At 62.7% G+C, this 17,449-nt stretch overlaps 1 protein-coding gene across 4 annotated transcripts in view; it reads right to left on the bottom strand.

The window, feature by feature from the left end:
* Window positions 1-16,112, bottom strand: part of TFDP1 (transcription factor Dp-1) — a 32,272-nt gene extending 16,160 nt beyond the window's left edge. Inside the window, exons 1-2 of one of the 4 annotated variants that reach the window (XM_059903200.1) lie at window positions 16,067-16,112; window positions 15,126-15,201 (exon numbers count right to left, since the gene is read on the bottom strand). In XM_059903200.1, the coding sequence (XP_059759183.1) occupies window positions 15,126-15,137 (12 nt within the window). In that variant the 5' untranslated portion in view covers window positions 15,138-15,201; window positions 16,067-16,112. Of the gene's footprint in view, window positions 1-15,125; window positions 15,202-15,819; window positions 15,887-15,946; window positions 16,044-16,066 lie in introns of those variants that run through there. The other 3 variants (XM_059903199.1, XM_059903202.1, XM_059903201.1) reach the window with 3 other exon arrangements.
* Between the last annotated feature and the right edge of the window lie 1,337 nt (window positions 16,113-17,449).

Here is a 17,449-nt window from a genome sequence, read left to right as displayed (position 1 = left end):
CCTCACCCACCGTGATCGCTCGTCAGCAGCGGGGAAACGATCCTTCCAGCCCCTGAAGCTCAGCCTTTGGGACACCGTGCAACGCTTCCCTTAGTTATCAATTAAGTCACATGTCATTTTACACTTGGGGTCAGCGACGCGTAACCGCGGGTGGGCCACCGGGAAAGCAAACTGGTGCTCTGGCCCGAGAACAGCGACTTTGGCTCCGTCAGAGCGCCGGGCACCGTGCTCCCAGCATCAGGACAGACCACCTCTGCGCACGGGGGGCGTGGGCCTGGGGCCCGGGCGTGTCCGTCCCTGCCCTTCGCGGCCACGGGGCCGCGGGACGCACCCAACACCCACCAGCGCCCCCCTCGTCCCGGGGCGACCAGAGGGGCACAGGGCAGCGCCTCACGGTCAAGCGCGTTTGGGGCACCAGCACAACGGGCCGCTGAACGGAAGGAGTGTGTGCCCGACACGTGCGACCACGGAGGGCTCAGAGCACCACCCGAACTGTCACAGGGACGGCTCGGGTGGGACACGCTGGGGACCTGGACCTCCACGGGCCAGCCACGGCACCACCCTGCCCGCCTGCGTCAGGCCCGTGTGGCAGCGGCTTCCCACGTCTGAGAACCGCCAGCGCTTCTCTGCCCCGAGCGTCAGGAGGGACGCCCGCAGCCACCCCCTGGACACAGCGGCTCTGCTCGGAGCGGGGCCCCAAATCCGGCTCTCCCGACCGGACCTGGCCGCCAGACACGGACACGTGTGCGTGTGCACAGACGCACACAGACACACATGCACGTAAACACACACACACCAATGCACACCACACGCCCACACATCCACATACCCGTGCACACACACACGTGACCCATGCACGTACACACACACATGCTCACACACGCTCACACGCGCACATACACAGCAACGCACACCTCGCACACGCCCGCAAGAGCCAGGTGTGAAAACAAAAGCTAACGGAGACCCTGCCCAGCGCCCCCGAGACCGGCCGTGGAGAAGCTCACCTCAGCCCTGCGCCGAGGTGGGGCTGGGCGGCATGTCCGTGAGGCGCTCAAACGCACGCACGTCCCCCACGGGTAGGCGGGGGAGCCCCCCGACCTGCTGATGCCCCAGACAAAGGCAGGCCGCACGGGAGGGGCCACTCGCCAGCCGAGCCCAGCAACGCCCTGTGGCCGTTTCCTGACTCTCCGATCCCAGAAAACGAGGGGACCAAGTGCCTGACCACAAGGACCACGGCGGATCACGGCTGGGGAGCCCACATCTCACGGGTCCCAGAAACGCCCCAGTAACGCAGGCTCGGAGCCCCAGAGCCCCAGAGCGAAGACCCGCCATGGTCAGAAAGGGCCGTATAATGACACGCACACGCACACCTGACACAGGCGAGGAGGGAGCCTGGTCCCCCTCGCCTGGACGGCAGCACCAGGCAGGGGGGCCCCAGGCCCCCCGCCCTTCCCTCCGGCTTCCGTGTCCCCCGTCCTGCTCCCCCAGAGCTGACTCCGCGTGGACGCTGCCGCCGCAGAGCAGAGACCCGATGCGGACATGCTGGCTGGCGGTCGAGGAGGTCTGCCCGCCCCCGTGACGAGGCCAGTGCCCGCAGGGCACGGGGGCAGCCCGCCCTGGGGACCGGCGTCCCCTGCGCTGAGCAATGCCGCTGCCCCCGTCGGCCAGGGCCCCGACGCCCCCGGCCTGCTCGGTTCTCACGCTTGGCCCGCAGCAACGTGACCCACGATCGCTCGGCAGCTCACGCCCAGGAAGCCCTGCGTTGGGGCGTTCGCCCCCCGCCCCGGACGCAGGGCCCACCCTCTGTTCCTGGGCCGCAGGCTCTCCGCAGCGGCTGCCCGGCCAGAGCTGACGGGCACGGCCGGTCCCGCAAACTGCTGAGGGTGGGGCAAGGGGCCACCGTTCTCTGCCAGCCCCAGCCTCCCACCTAAGCCAGGGGGACCTGGACCAGGAGACGCACGAGACACGAGGCACATGGCACACGAGCTCTGAACCAGAGCCGGCTCCGCGGCAACACTGCACGCAAGCGCCCTCCTGACGCTGGATGCCACGCTGGATGCCACGCCGGATGCCACGCCGCGCGGCGCTCCCGAGCCGCTCACGCCCCAGCGAGGAGCCAACGTGGAGACGTGGCCGGAACCCACGGCAGCACCTGCGTCTCCCGCCGGGCTCTCGCCGGTCCCCTCGCGGGTGACAGGTGAAGCTCACGTCTGGGCCACTGCAGGGGCCCCCCACGGGGGCCAGCTGACCCCCCGTGGTGACGTCACCCAGAGCCACGGATCAGGCTCCGCCGCCTCTGGAGAGACCCCCAGAGCTGCCGGGAGCTCGGCCCTGATCTCCCAGCAGGGGCGAGAAGCCTGTGACACCCGACACCCGACTGAGGCCCAGCGGCCGGAGGTGCCCGTCCCTCACACGGACGGCCACGTGGACGGCAGCCCGCACCCAGCCAGGCTCCCAGACGCAGACACTCCCTCTACTTCCCAACACAACGTGTCAGCATCACAGAGGAGACACAAGCTCGCCTGCCCGTGAAGGAAACCGAAATACCTGAGAAATCCTTCCTCCAGACAACCTGAAGCACAGCAACGCGCAAGTGTCCCACCAGCCCCGAGGGACCTCCTCGCTGAGCCTGGAGGAGCAGCTGGACCTGGAGCCTCAGAGCCGAGCGCCGGCCTCGGGGGACCCTCCCTCACCGGGGACCAGGGACTGTGGCCCACGGCGGGGCCGCCCCTCCTCCTGTGCTGCTCGCTCCGGGTGCCGCAAGGACACCAAGGCCCCCCGGGGTGGCCGCCTCACCCCTCGGATGCCGCCAGACCCAGGGACAGACCTCTCAGCAAGGCCACCTGTACCCGACTCTCCCCAGCTGCTGGGAGAATACCTGTTTGCTGTCACTTTCAGCCACTGGATTTTGGGGTCATTGTTCCCACCCAGAGATGACGCTGGTTACAGGTTTCCTCAGAACATAAAGTGTTGCCGTTCACCCTCCGGCCGTCACTTCGGGGGCAAACCTCACAGCCATGGGCAGCCGCGGCCATGACCCCTGGATGTGACGCGACCGCAAACCGTCAAAGACACGCGGTCACAGCCCAGCAATTTACCAGGCTGCCTGACCCCGGGAGTCCTTTCTGAGGGACTAAGTGAGTGACACCGGCCTCGGGCGGGCGGGCGGCAGCCACAGGAAAGCAGCTCAAGGTGTCAGAGCGACAGCAGACCCTCGAGGTCACCCCGCTGCCAGGACGACTGCGACTCATCCTTCTAAACACCAGGGACGCTGCACACAGACGTCCCCCATCAACCCCGCACCCAAGGTCCCTCTCGCCCGGCTCTGCAGGAAGGTGACAGAAGGCGTCTGCGGGCCTGAAGGCGACTCAGGCCGACACCCTAGCCCACCCCAGGCTCCGTGTGGGCACAGCATCTCTGCACCGGCCCTGCCCTGCGGGACACCGCACCAGAGCAGGGCAGACCGCGGACAGCGCAGACCTCGGGAGAGGGGCCGGTCCGTCCCAGGTACGCGTGGGCGTCGACACCCACAGGCCACCCTCCACCCCGAGTCTCGGCGGCAGCCTTTTCTAAAACACCCGCTTCGGGAGGAGGAGCCCCAAGGGCAGCTGGGAGTCCAAGGAAGGCCTCGGGGCCTCTGCCTGCACCTCGCAGCCCAGAGGCTACGACCTCAGGGCCTTGACAACAAGCATCAAAACACAGGTGGCGCTCTACCTTTAAGAGGTATTTCTGAAATTGCAGTTAATTGGAACGTAAGTGCTCTGGACTTTGTTTCTGACAAAATCTTGATATTTAAGATGCAAACCTGGCTTCCTCTAGGGAAATACCACGCTGCTAAATCCATTACATGTAAACCAACAACAAAGGCACTCGTTTGCCATAACTCACCTTAATTTTTCTTAGAAAAACCATATTCAGCCTTTTGTGTTCATATTTAATAGAAAAAGTTGGTTACTCAATTTTAGTAGGTAAAGCTATCCCATTCACAGTAGCAATAACGGTAAAGCACGTGTCCCCAAAACACGTAATGCTACTAGAAAGAGCTGATCCCATTAAGAACGAAAGCTGAAAAGTTGACAACTACTTTACTTAAACTAGCAAACCTTACTAGTGCCGCCACCACCACGCTCCAGGCTTGAGAAATGCCAAGTGGGCCCCCCGCTCGTCACATGCCCCCAGGAGGCGTGACCTGGCCAAGCCCTGCGGCATCTCCCCCCTCAGTCTGCCTCCGCATCACCTCCCGGCCTCCTTCACGGGACCGCGAGGATTCCGCACGCCCCAGGGCCCGCCCACCGGGGAGGCCGTGAGCAGGGGGCTGGGGGCGGGGCGGGGGGAGGGCGGAGGGAGCCAGTTTGCAGGCGCACACCCCTCACCTCAATAACCACCTCCTGACTCATCCTGAAAGGCTGTGGCACTCCCCGAGCCACAAGGCACACCCAGCGCATCACTGCTGTCACGGTGACAAGACAAAAAGACAAAATCCATCATCACTGGCCCTCGTGGAAATCATTAGAAAACCTAGTCCACAGCGTCCGGAACGTCGGCACTGACGCGCATGCGAGAGAAACATTTAGGTCCTTCCACCACAGCGGTCACAGGAGCAGCCCTAACGTAAAAGGGCACGGACCCCGAAGAACACTGCCTGCCTCGCCGAGGGACCCGCGCCCTGTGAGCGAGCCAGGCCCCCGCCAGCGGGGCTTCGTGCCCTGCCCAGTCCCCTCCCCCGAGTGCGGCCTGACCTAGCGGCCAAATCTGCAAAGGCCAGGGCAGGTTGCCAGGGGCCAAGTCGCCTGCCCGCTGGCTCACCGCCCCTCCCACCTGTGTCTTGTGCCCGTCTCTGTCTCTCCCCATCTCTCTGTCTCTGTCTCCGTCTCCTCGGCCCCCTCACTCGCTCTCAGGATGTGAGGGCGACAAGTAGCCCCCGGGGGCCTCGGGGACCATTGAGGACACCATTGGGTGCCGTGCTCCTGCCGCAGACACCACGGGTGACAACACTGCTCTCCAGATCCCTAGACTCTGGGTGACCTGCTACGGAGCTGACCGCGGCCACCTGCCATGGAAGGGCCACCACGGAGACACTATGAACCAAGGAGGCCGGAGCGCCAGGGCGAGGGCTGAGGTCCATCACGTGAAGAAAGACTCCAGGAGGAGAGCACAGCTCGGGAGCCTGTGCCTGGGACCTCAGATCCAGCTCCTGCCACACACAGAACAGGCGAAACCGGCCCCTGGCGCTCGCAAGGCGGTGCAGGGGAAGCTGCCTGAACGGGGGAGGACCCAGGGCCACGTCCACGTGAAACACCCCACGGGGTCCCGGTGGCAGAGCCCCTCCGGGTCCAGGACCAGCAGGGAGGCACTCGGGAATCACCGTTCAGTGTTTGGGGTATTTCTCTTCTTTACTTATTTGCATTATTTTTTGAGGTACAGCTGACGTACAACATCATACAAGTTTCAGGTGTAAAGGGTTCTCGCCTTCGAGAGACACATCCTGGAACGTTTGATGCCACGACAGTAGGAGTGTAACCAGTCCCGGGGGAGGCAGGACGGTGGGACAGCCCTGAACCGAGTCACTCGGGACATGACAGGGATGCGGGGCCGTGCTCACGGCCCCTCCACCCCTGCACACATTTGAGGTGGCCCACGAAGCCTCCTCTAATCATCCACGTTCATATTTACCAACATGAAAGCGTCTGGGACAAACCCATGGAGAAAAACAGCAGGAACAGAACGTCCGAGAGCATTTATGCAAAGTCGTGTAACGGACGTGTAACTTATTCCCAAAACAATCTCCAAAATCTAACAGCAAGGCCACCCTGCACTGAGATTTCAGATGACTCTTAACTTTCTTTCCGACTCCACGTGGATTTTTAAATAAACCCTCTACTTCCGTAACTGGGCGAAACATAAGGCTACTGCCGCTTCCTTAACAGAGGATCCAAAGGCCCCAGGATCCCAAGATCCAGGAAGCACGAGGTTGGGGCTGCAAGCCGCGGCTCTGAGGCCGCAACCCCACCCCCGGCATCCACGGAGAGGAAACCAGGTGGCGGCCAGAGCCACGGCCACAGCGAGTGGCCTGAGCCACAGGCACAGGGCAGCATCGGCCACAGGTCTGGAGAGGAGACGGCCGGCGAGCACCAACACTTCCCGCGCCAGGCCCAGGGCCCGTCACCAGTGGGGGTCACACTCACAAGGCCCAGCGGGCTCCAGGGATTGGGGGGCGCAGGTGAGGCAGGCGGGGCCAGGAACCGGGGTGAGGCTGCAGAGTTCAAGTGAGACCCTGAGCCCCTGCCGGGATGCTGGCCGCTGTCCCCGAGGGGCACACGACCGGGAGGCAGGGCGCAGCCCAGCCCGCGTCTTCTGCTTCCTCCTTCGGGGCCCTGACGCCCGGCTCGGAAATGCCAGGGCTCCAGGGCCTCCTGTAGGGCATCAGAGCCCCCACGCCCCCAGAGACCCACGTGTGAAGGAGCGCTTCCCCCCACTCCGCCCCCAAGCTGCACCCAGCGCCACACAGATCGTTTAAACCACCACCTTCCACCCACCAGAGAGCAGGTGCCGCCCCACTCCCCAGCCCCCAACACCAGGTCCTGGGTCTCCCGTCAGACCCGGGAGCCCCGCTCCCAGCCTCACCCGCCCTAGAATGACGCGGCCTCTAACCCATGATCTGACCAGCCTCACTCATCACGGCCAGAAGAACATCAAATTCACTCCACAACAGGCGCAAACGCAAGACTGCCCTAAGAAAACGTGACACGGCTCCAAGACAACTTCTAAATACCTGCTTACGTCCTGCTTTCTGGCCTTTCTGCGGCAGATCTGCAGGGGCTAGCCCTGCTGCGCCCCCCGCCAGGCGACGGAGACTAGGACCCCGCCCATCTGCAAGTCGCCCCCAGGGGAACATGATTCCAGGTTCTTTAGGACCAGAAAGGCTGACCCAATGGGCGGGCTTCTTCCCTTCCCCAAAGCCCCCGAGGCCTGTGCCGGGTTTGCCCCTCGTCCGCCCTCCCACCCACTGTGCCCGGCCGCAGCCCCTCAAGGGGAACCCCGTCCCCCGACCCAGTGCAGCAGGCCCTTCCCCCCAACAAGTCCCTGCTGCCCTCGACCCACGGGCACGTCCACACTGCAGCCAGGGCAGGAGGTGGAGGAGGCGGCACAGGCGGAGAGGCAGGGTCCCCCCTGCACCCCGATTCTGGTGGCCTGGGGCCCTGCACCCCATCTCCGGCAGCCTGTGGCCCCCTGCACCCCGATTCTGGTGGCCTGGGCCCCCTGCACCCCATCTCCGGCAGCCTGTGGCCCCCTGCACCCCGATTCTGGTGGCCTGGGGCCCCTGCACCCCATCTCCGGCAGCCTGTGGCCCTCTGCACCCCGATTCTGGTGGCCTGGGGCCCTGCACCCCATCTCCGGCAGCCTGTGGCCCCCTGCACCCCGATTCTGGTGGCCTGGGACCCCTGCACCCCATCTCCGGCAGCCTGTGGCCCCCTGCACCCCATCTCCGGCAGCCTGTGGCCCCTGCACCCCATCTCCGGCGGCCTGTGGCCCCTGCACCCCGATTCTGGTGGCCTGGGCCCCTGCACCCCATCTCCGGCAGCCTGTGGCCCCTGCACCCGATCTCCGGCAGCCTGTGGCCCCCTGCGACCCGATTCTGGTGGCCTGGGGCCCCTGCACCCCATCTCCGGCAGCCTGTGGCCCCCCTACACCCCGATTCTGGTGGCCTGGGCCCCCTGCACCCCATCTCCGGCAGCCTGTGGCCCCTGCACCCGATCTCCGGCAGCCTGTGGCCCCCTGCGACCCGATTCTGGTGGCCTGGTCCCCTCAGCTGTGCTAGTGGGTGTCCACCCCCAGAGCTCTGATCAGATCTAGATGCTATCCATTCAGCATAAGACATTTTCACTCAAACCCTGATTTTTCTGAAATGCAAATGAAACAACATAAAGATAAGACCCACGCCAGGTACTCAAGTCACGGAGACCAGGAAGCAGAGGACCAGCCATCGTGTAACAGCTGAGGCCGAGACCACGGCCCCAGAGGGGCAGGAACACAGACCTGTGCCGGCCTCGGTCACGCGGCACCGGACGACAGGGAAGGAAGAACGTTCGGACACCTGGAAACTACCTGTTCTTAACATGAAACTTCCAGGTGTGAACTCTGGTGTGTTCTCCTTTGTGTAGCCTGAAATGATGGTATATCTGCCACTCGTGCTGACGACAGAAGAACCAAATCTTAACGTTTTGCTGTGAAATGACGACAAAGCTTTCACGAACATCCTTAGTTTCTGGAGTGGATGCAAATCAACAGGAAATCGACACCCGAATGGAGGATGCAGCACAGGGAGTGTTCAATTCACAAAGAAACATGATGTTTTAAAAGGAAAAGATTCAACCTCTGAATCAAAAAATGCAAACTAAAACAACGCAATTTAAAACCTCACCCATCAAATGGAGCGAGTTTGTGGGTTTTTAAATTCTCAAACTTGGTGTTGAAAACGGGCGGTTAAAATGGGCTCCGACAACCTGATGGGAGTAGATGCGACCCGGCACGCCCGCCCCGGGAAGTCATCTGAGGACGCCTCAGGCACGGCACACACGTGTGTGAGCGTCCACACACAATTACGATGCCAGGAACCCGTCCTGGGTTATCACTGTGGATTTGTGCAAACGTGAGAAGACTGAACTGGAAGCCACCAGAATCCCCACGGCTGGGGCCTGGGCACGGGGGACACAGCGGAGGGGCTCTGCCGAGTTAACCCAGCCCCACCCCTTCGGGACCCTCCGAAGACCCGCGCGTCAGGCCACCACTCGGCTGTGTTCGCTTCTAAGTGCCCACTTGTGCCGCTTATATTTGTTATTAAACGCGTGGAAAAAACTGCAAACAATCTAGGTCGCATTCAGCGACTTTAAACGTCCTCTACGTCCTCCCTCCATCCTGCAGAAATCAAAGCTGGGCCTTAATGGGCTATGGTTTGTGCAAAAAACGTGAATCGCTGGACCCGTTGGCCAAGAAAGGGCCTTCGCTCTACAGCCAGGGGGCTGGGAGAGCGAGCGTATGTGTTTGAATTTTACAAGATGAGTTTAGGAACGTATCATTTTTTATTATTTCCCATTTTAGGTCACTTTTTCAGCAACTGACCACCTACGATTCCCCAACATGTCAAATAAACGCACAGCTGCTAAAGATGACACAGGAGAAAAGAAACGCTGACTGGGGGAAACAGCGACAGTACACGGACGTGGACGGGGTAGACGCGGGACGCACAGAACGTTCACACGTGGGTAAAACACACCTTTGCTGTGTACGACTCAGTGAAGACCCAACAGGAATAAACTACAAACCCCCAACAATCCCTCTCAGATGCCGGCTGGCAGATGGCTTCATTCTCTTCTTTTCGTTTTCCTGGAGCTTTCCAACTCTGGCACAACTAACATTGCGTTTACGATCACGAGAAACATTCCTTGAACTTTTCCAGTAATTCACACTTGTTCCTTGTGGAACTTCTGCTAAAAGGAAAACCCAAGGTTTGTGACAGAAAAAAACCTGCTGGTGCAACGTCAACCAGCAAAGACAAACTCACGGCTGCCACCGAGAACCCCCGGGGTGGCGAGTCCTCTGTGGGATGGACCAGGAGGGGCCGGCAAGTCTGTCACCTGCGACTGGACAGGGAGGCAGAGAGCAGAGCTGCATAGCCGGTGGCCTGGTCCACAGGCAGAATCCCACCCCGGGTATCATCCAGCGAGCGCTCCGTGTCCCTGTCTTGGGCCCTCGGTGACACGAAGTCATCTGTCGGGACACCGGGGTACAGGTGTCAGGAGGTGCTGCGTTTCAGGGCCCAAGGGATGCCGAGGGGTTTCACTCTGTCAGACCAGAATCCCCTTAAAACCTGGATCCTGTGAAAACAGGACCTTGATGGACAGAGTCCTGAGCTCAAACAACAGAGGCTGAGAGAAAGAAGTCCAGCTTCATCCTGGACCCTCGAAATCACGCGCAGCACATCTGCTCCGGGCCCAGACGGCACCACGACCGTGGAGCCACCACCAGCCGGCTCCCGTCCAGGCCCGCGCAGTGTAGACAGACTCCGTACCGGCCGTGCCCGTCTGAGCAGAGCGGCCGGGGCGAGTCCCACCTCCACCTGGGCCAACGCGGCGCCGCACTGCAGAGGTCTGGCCCTCACGCCAGGAGAGACCCAGGGCTGCGGCCCATCCCTGCTCCCCCCGAGGCCCAGCCCCCCTCGACAAACAGCACAGAACCACAGGAGGAGAGGCCAGGGCTGGCGTCCGAGCGAGAGTCCCCCAGCTGCTCTACGCGGAAGAAAAACGTGACTCGCTCAACCCCAAAGACAAGAGCTTCGAGCAAGTGACTGTGTGCGGAAAACGTCCCCTGGGGGGTCACGACGCGCGTCAGGCTGGGTACCCAGCCCCAGGAGGGCTTCCTGGTCCACAGCACACCCTGGGGATGACGCACTCGCCGAGGAGCAGGGCTGAGAAAGCACCCTGGCTGTACCAGGAGGCAGATGGCATTTTACACCAGGTGCGACCCAGCCGCGGGGTCCCGGGCGGCACTGCTAAGCCCGGCATAACGTCCTGCTCGTCACACGGTCTCAGAGTTTCTCCAGTTTCATTCCGTGGGGAAAAAGGTTAATTCCGAAACAGGAAAAGCCCGCCGAGAGTCAAGCACAGCAGAGCTGCCTTCGCCGCTTTCGCCGGAGCGGGCTGAGCTCTCTCGCTCGTGTCTCAAGCGGGAACAGAAGCGCCGTCAGCGCCCGGCGGGCTCTCACCTCACGGCCTGAGCGACACGGCCGGCCCTGCCACCCCAGGTCCCCTTCCGCGGCCCGAATCTCATCGCCGAGGCCCAGGCCTGGGAAACAGCACTCAGGACGTGTGTTCTGAGACAAGCTCATTAAACCAGGCCTTGTTACGCATCCCTCCCAAGTTTAGATTCCACGCGTGTTTCTTCAGTCTCCTGCGCTCAATAACACAATCCAGGGATTCTTCCATAAACTCACGGAACGCAAAGTGCGACCACAGAGCAGCTCCACGGTGAGGCCCCCGAGCCCTGACGGCAACTCACAGGCCCTCCCGGGACTGCTGGGGCCGAAGCGCGGCTCACCTGCCCTCTGGTCCCAACCTGAAGCAGGGAGGGGAGGGGAGGGTCCCAGGAACATCTCCGCAAAAGCAGGCCTGAGATTTCACAAATCGACCACCCCCTGCTTGCTCTTTTCAAACCTTCATGACACTGGATGAGGACTGGTCCTCCCAGTGGGGACGTTAGCCCCATGTCCTCCTTCCGAGGGTCACTCCAACAGCGGCGGGGCGAGGGGGGGTGGTCCTGAGTCACGGGCTCTCTCCCTGCGGCCCCTCCGGTCCAGTTCTAGAACAACTACAACTGCTACACAGGCCCTTTATCTTAAACCCACAGTCTTCCAAAGGCCAATGGCACCAAAACACTCATCAGGGCCACAGACCAGAAGGGCAGGCAGCCCAGGCCGGGACACGCGTGCACCACACATTTAGCACGCGCAACGCTCAGCACGCGCTCAGCACACGCTCAGCACACACACACACACGCACACGCTTGGCCCCCTACACGCACACGCTCAGGAAACACACACACACCATGCACACACTCGGCCCCCTACACGCACACGCTCAGCACACACACACACACACGCACACGCTCGGCCCCCTACACGCACACGCTCAGGAAACACACACACACCATGCACACACTCGGCCCCCTACACGCACACGCTCAGCACACACACACACACACGCACACGCTCGGCCCCCTACACGCACACGCTCAGGAAACACACACACACCATGCACACACTCGGCCCCCTACACGCACACACTCAGGAAACACACACACACACACGCACACGCTCGGCCCCCTACACGCACACGCTCAGGAAACACACACACACCATGCACACACTCGGCCCCCTACACGCACACGCTCAGCACACACACACACACACGCACACGCTCGGCCCCCTACACGCACACGCTCAGGAAACACACACACACCATGCACACACTCGGCCCCCTACACGCACACACTCAGGAAACACACACACACACACGCACACGCTCGGCCCCCTACACGCACACGCTCAGGAAACACACACACACCATGCACACACTCGGCCCCCTACACGCACACGCTCAGGAAACACACACACACCATGCACACACTCGGCCCCCTACACGCACACACTCAGGAAACACACACACACACACGCACACGCTCGGCCCCCTACACGCACACGCTCAGGAAACACACACACACCATGCACACGCTCGGCCCCCTACACGCACACGCTCAGGAAACACACACACACACACGCACACGCTCGGCCCCCTACACGCACACGCTCAGGAAACACACACACACCATGCACACACTCGGCCCCCTACACGCACACACTCAGGAAACACACACACACACACGCACACGCTCGGCCCCCTACACGCACACGCTCAGGAAACACACACACACCATGCACACACTCGGCCCCCTACACACACATGCTCAGGAAACACACATGCTCAGGAAACACACACACACACACGCACGTCAGACGCCATCCACTCTCTACTTCACACAACTGCAATTTTTAGTACAATGAGACATCTCTGACGGTGACAGTTTTCACATTTCCTTCCACGCCTACATTCACCACAGGAGCGTCCTGGGCACTGGAAACCCTCCCATCAGGACGTGTGTCACGGGACCGGAGGCACAAAATAAAACCCACAGATACCCAGCTTCATAAATCAATAACCAATGAACTGCATTTTCACTCAGCAGGGTGACAAGTCCCCGTGCGGGAGGGAACAGGCAGCCCCAGGACGGCGCCGAGGACAGCGTCGCCACCGCCTTCGACCTGCGCGCCTCCGACCCACGGGCCTCGCCGCAGGAGATCGTGGCAACACCGCCACGTGCACATTAAGGACAGTCCCTGAGCTCTGGTGTGAGTCCCGCACACGAGGGCCGAGGGTCCCGGGAGCAACGAAGGGGCCAGGGAAGTTAAGGACGGCGCAGAGACCCACTTTCCAAAGGGAACGGTGGTGGAGAACCACCAAGCCACCAGGCCTCTTTTCACGTATCGCCAGAAAATGGTTAAACGCGGGAACGACAGTGTTCTGTCCAGATGCCTTTTAGAAAAACACACAAAGGCTTAACTTCTCCGTGCACTAGGAACAGAAGCCCCACGGCGGGCAGGCAGCTCAGCCTCAGGCACCACCGGCCTGTGCCCTCACCCTGCCTCCTCCTCCTCCCCCTCCCCATCCCCACCCTCCAGGGTTCAGGGGAAACGCGCCGCTTCCTCCCCGACTCTGCCCCACCCTCACCGCCAGGGTGACCATCACGGCTCCAGCAAACCCCAAACCCCGAGCGAGGCCGGCAGCGCGCAGGGGCCCTCAGCCCAGCGGGGCAGGACCCTGGGCCGGACGCACCTACGACAGGGTGGAGAGAAGCTGCAGGTGTGCCCGGGAGACCGGCCCACCTGCAGGGGGACGGCCCAAGCTGCCCCGTCCCAGCCCCCTCCAACCCCCCTGGGCCCCAACAGGCCCCCACGGAGCCCCCAGAGCTCTGCCGAGCTGGAGTCCCAGCCCACCACCCCCTTCAACTCAAGGGGCTTCGATCTTACACCGGAGACCACACCGAGGCCCCACTGCTTAAGTTACTGCGGCTGCCACAGTCGGCTTCCCAGGCTGAAACGTCACACCCTCCTTGAGACTCAGGCAGCGGGACACGGACCAAGCCCTGACCCTGCCGTGGCCTCCAGCCCACCGACCCCCAACCCCAGCGAGACCTGGTTCCAGCACACCTGACGGCCCCCAGCTCAGCACAGGCAAGGCCACTTCACCTGCAACTCCCCAGGCCGGTATCACCACGGGACCGACCTCCACAGTTGGTGTCACCTACTCACGTCGCAATGGATGGTCCTGCATCACTCCACCCAGCCACTGGGCTGCCCGCGCCTTGCGGGGCTGTGTCTCCAGAAGGGACCATCGGAAGAGGCCGCTCAGCAGTCCTCCTCCTGCGGCCGGGCCCGGGGCCGTGACCGTCCGTCTTTACTTCCCCAGACGCCCGGGAGGAGAAAGAGGGCTCTCCTCCGGGGGTTCACACAGGAGGGCAAGAAACGGCCCCCAAACACCAGCCCCGGCACCGCAGCGCCCTTACTGCGCGCCTGCTGCCCGGCCCGCGTCTCTGGGGCGAACGTAGCAGAGAATCGGGCACGGCCTTCAACCGTCAGAGATGATACACTCACACCCACAGACACCACACAGGGGCACCCGAGTCCACACACGCTGGCGGGAGGGCTTCACACCTGTTATGTGGTCCCACAGATACAGACACATTTTATGCCTCCAGCTGTGTCTCGGGCTGTACTTCCGTGCAATTAATGACTGAATAAGTCCACGGCCTCTTTTCCCTAATGTTCACAGAACAGCACGTTCTGAGAAACACTGAAGAACAGAGCTGGGGTTTCAGTTAATTTATCTATTACCAAGGGTAGTACAGGGCTACACGGCCCATAAAATATATTTGGGGGCCTAAAAGCCTATTTCTTGCAAAATGTGAAAAAAAAATTACTCACTATGTTCTATAGCTTCATGACAAATATAAAGCTAAAGTAGAATTTTCTACCACATTTTGTTCATCACCAAATTTCACTTTTTCTGAGAAAAAGAGTTGCCAAAACCAGTGCTTAGCGCTTTATGGATCGAAGCTGAACTAACTTCCCACGTGGTACACAAAGCAGGTGCTCAGGGCACAGCCCAGGGCCGGGCCCAGCCCTCGTGCACTCAGGGTGTCCTCCCACAAAGGCATGATTGATTTACAAGTTAACCGTCGGCAAAGACCCAGAAACTGGGCTGCGCCTGAGCCACATAACGGAGCTTACCGCCCGGTGTCCAGGCCCGCAAAGCCCAGGCGGAGGCCAGCGCACGGCTCCACACAAGCTGCGGGTTTCTTCCATCCTTTTCACCTTTACCTTGTTTCATGTGCTTTAACAGCCCGAACATCAACTCTCCTGTAGCTTATGTGTGGTCATTCTGAAACAAAGTGGGAGCCTACCAAGAACACAGCACTAGGCAAACGTCTGTCCAGCAGGAAGCAAACATACTTACATCTTTTGCCATGTTACCAGATCCGTGAAATCGATGCTATAAATGTTCACCCTCCAGAGAAGAAAAATGGTTTTTTCTGGTAAGAAGAAGGGAAAACGAGGAATGAGTAAGGATGAAATAAGAAGTAACACCAACGTTCCCCCAGCACCACCGCCGTCCCCACTGCCCCTCCGGGTACCAGGCGCCTTCCCTTCCAAACCCTCACACCCCATCCCCAGAGCGCGCGCGGCCCAGAAATGCCCCCTACCCTGGGGACTTTAAAAGTCATCCCAGGCAGGGAAGCCCGTCCGCCACCAGGATGCCCGCCCGGCCTCCCCGACGCGCACAAAGACCCAGCGCGGATAAGCCTGGCCCCGCGGCCCCGCGCACACGCGCTCCCCACGGGCGCTCCCGGCCCACCCGCGACCACCGGCCGACCGGTAACTCTGACAGGTGGGCTTCCGGGGTCCCGGCCTCCGGCCTGTCACTAGGCCGCGGCCGCCACCCGCGAGCGCCCCCCGCGCGCCGGAACCGGCAGTCGGCGGGCAGGTGGGCCCGGCGCCACCCGGACCCCGCGCCCCAGACCCCGCGCGCTCGGACCCGCCCCGCTCCGACCCCCGCCGGGCGCGGACGCGGACGCGCGCGCCGCTCCGCCTGGAGGCCGCCCACAGGCCCCGCCCGGGACCCCGGCCCGCGACCCCGCTGGGCCGGTCACCTGGGCGCCCACGCGGCGGCCCTCGGCGCGCGGACACCGGGTCGGCGCACGCGGCGCGGGGGCGGGGGGCGGCGGGGTCCGCGGGCGCTCAGCGCGCGCGCCCCTCCGGGACCCCGGCCCGCCGCACCTGGCGGGCGGTCGGCGCGCGGACACCGGGCGCGCACACGCGGGCGGGCGGAGGGCGGCGGTCCCGGCGGCGCTCGGCCGGGGTCCCTGCCCTGCCGAGGCGCCGGGGCGCGGGGCTCACCCTGCGAGCGTCGGGCGGCGTGACGTGCGCGGCGCGGTGACGTGGGCGGCGGCCCGGCTCCCGCAGCGCGCCTGCGCGCCTTTTCGCGCCTTCGGCTCCCTCCTCCTCCTCCTCCCCCTCCCCTCCCCCTCCCCCTCCCCCTCCCCCTCCCGCCTGGAGGCCCGCGCTCAAGCTCAGAGGGGATGGGCTGCGCCTGCGCGTGCCCGCGTGTGTGCGCGCGCCGACCGGGGATGGAGAGGAGGGCCTGGCCCAGGACGCGGCGGTGCGCGCGCGGGGAACTGGGCCGGGGATGTGTGCACGTGTGCGCACACTGGGGATCGGAGCCGGGGGCGCACGGGCGAGTGTACGCACCCAGGGGACAGGGGCTGGGATGTGTGCACATGTGTGCGCATCCGGGGGATCGGAGCAGGGGGTGCACGGGCGTGTGTGCGCACATGGGGGACAGGGACCAGGGTGCAAGTGCGTGTGTGTGCACTCGGGGGACAGGGGCCTGGTGTGTGTGGATGTGTGTGCACCCGGGGGACAGGGGCTGGGAGTGTGTATGCATGTGTAGGCACACGGGGAACAGGGGCAAGGTGTGCAGGTCAGTGTGTATGCACACGGGGGCCAGGGATGGGTGTGCACGTGCGTGTGTGCACAGCCAGGGGCAAGGTATACAAGCGCACACGGAGGACAGGGGTCGAGTGTGTGTGTGTGCACGTGCAGATGTGCGGACTTGGAGGAGCGGGGTTCCAGTGTGTGCGCAGCGTGTATGTGTACTCGCGGAAGAGAAAAGCAGGCTGGGTTTGTGCCCGTGGGCGTGTATGGGCGGGTGCATGTGTATGTGCACAGGAAGGAGAGGAGGCCAGGCGTGTGCGTGTGCAGGTGCGCGGAGAAGACCGGGTGTGTGCGCGCGCAGCGTGGAGGGCCCTGTCCACTGCCCTGCCGGTGGCCTCCACGCCCGCGCCCGGCCTCTGACCAGATTCCGTGTCCTCGGGGCGGAAGGGTGCGGGTTCGCTCCTTATCGCCGGGTGGACTGGACCTAGTGGACACTTGTCTCTCCTGTGACCCACCACCGGCAGGGCCAGGGCATGGGGCCCGCTGCGGAGGCCCAGCAGAGGGTGGGCGGGGCCTGGGAGCCAGTCCAAAGTTCAGGGCCGCGTCAGAGGCCTGGAGGGTGGATAGAAGGCCTCTTCCCTGCACGCTAAGGTGTCGCTACCCCCACCCGGGACTGGGAGGGTTTCACAATTAACCACTTTTATGCTGATCATGCCCACACCTGCTAGCAAAGCCACTCCAGTCTTTTTTTTTTCATCTGTATGATTGCACGGGGTCTTGGTTGCAGCTGGGCTCCTTAGTTGGGGCACGTGAACTCTCCGTTGTGGCACGCATGTGGGATCTAGT

This window comes from Balaenoptera ricei, chromosome 18 (assembly GCF_028023285.1).
Source record: "Balaenoptera ricei isolate mBalRic1 chromosome 18, mBalRic1.hap2, whole genome shotgun sequence".
Taxonomy (NCBI): Eukaryota; Metazoa; Chordata; class Mammalia; order Artiodactyla; family Balaenopteridae; genus Balaenoptera; species Balaenoptera ricei.
This window is presented reverse-complemented; position numbering and strand designations above follow the sequence as displayed.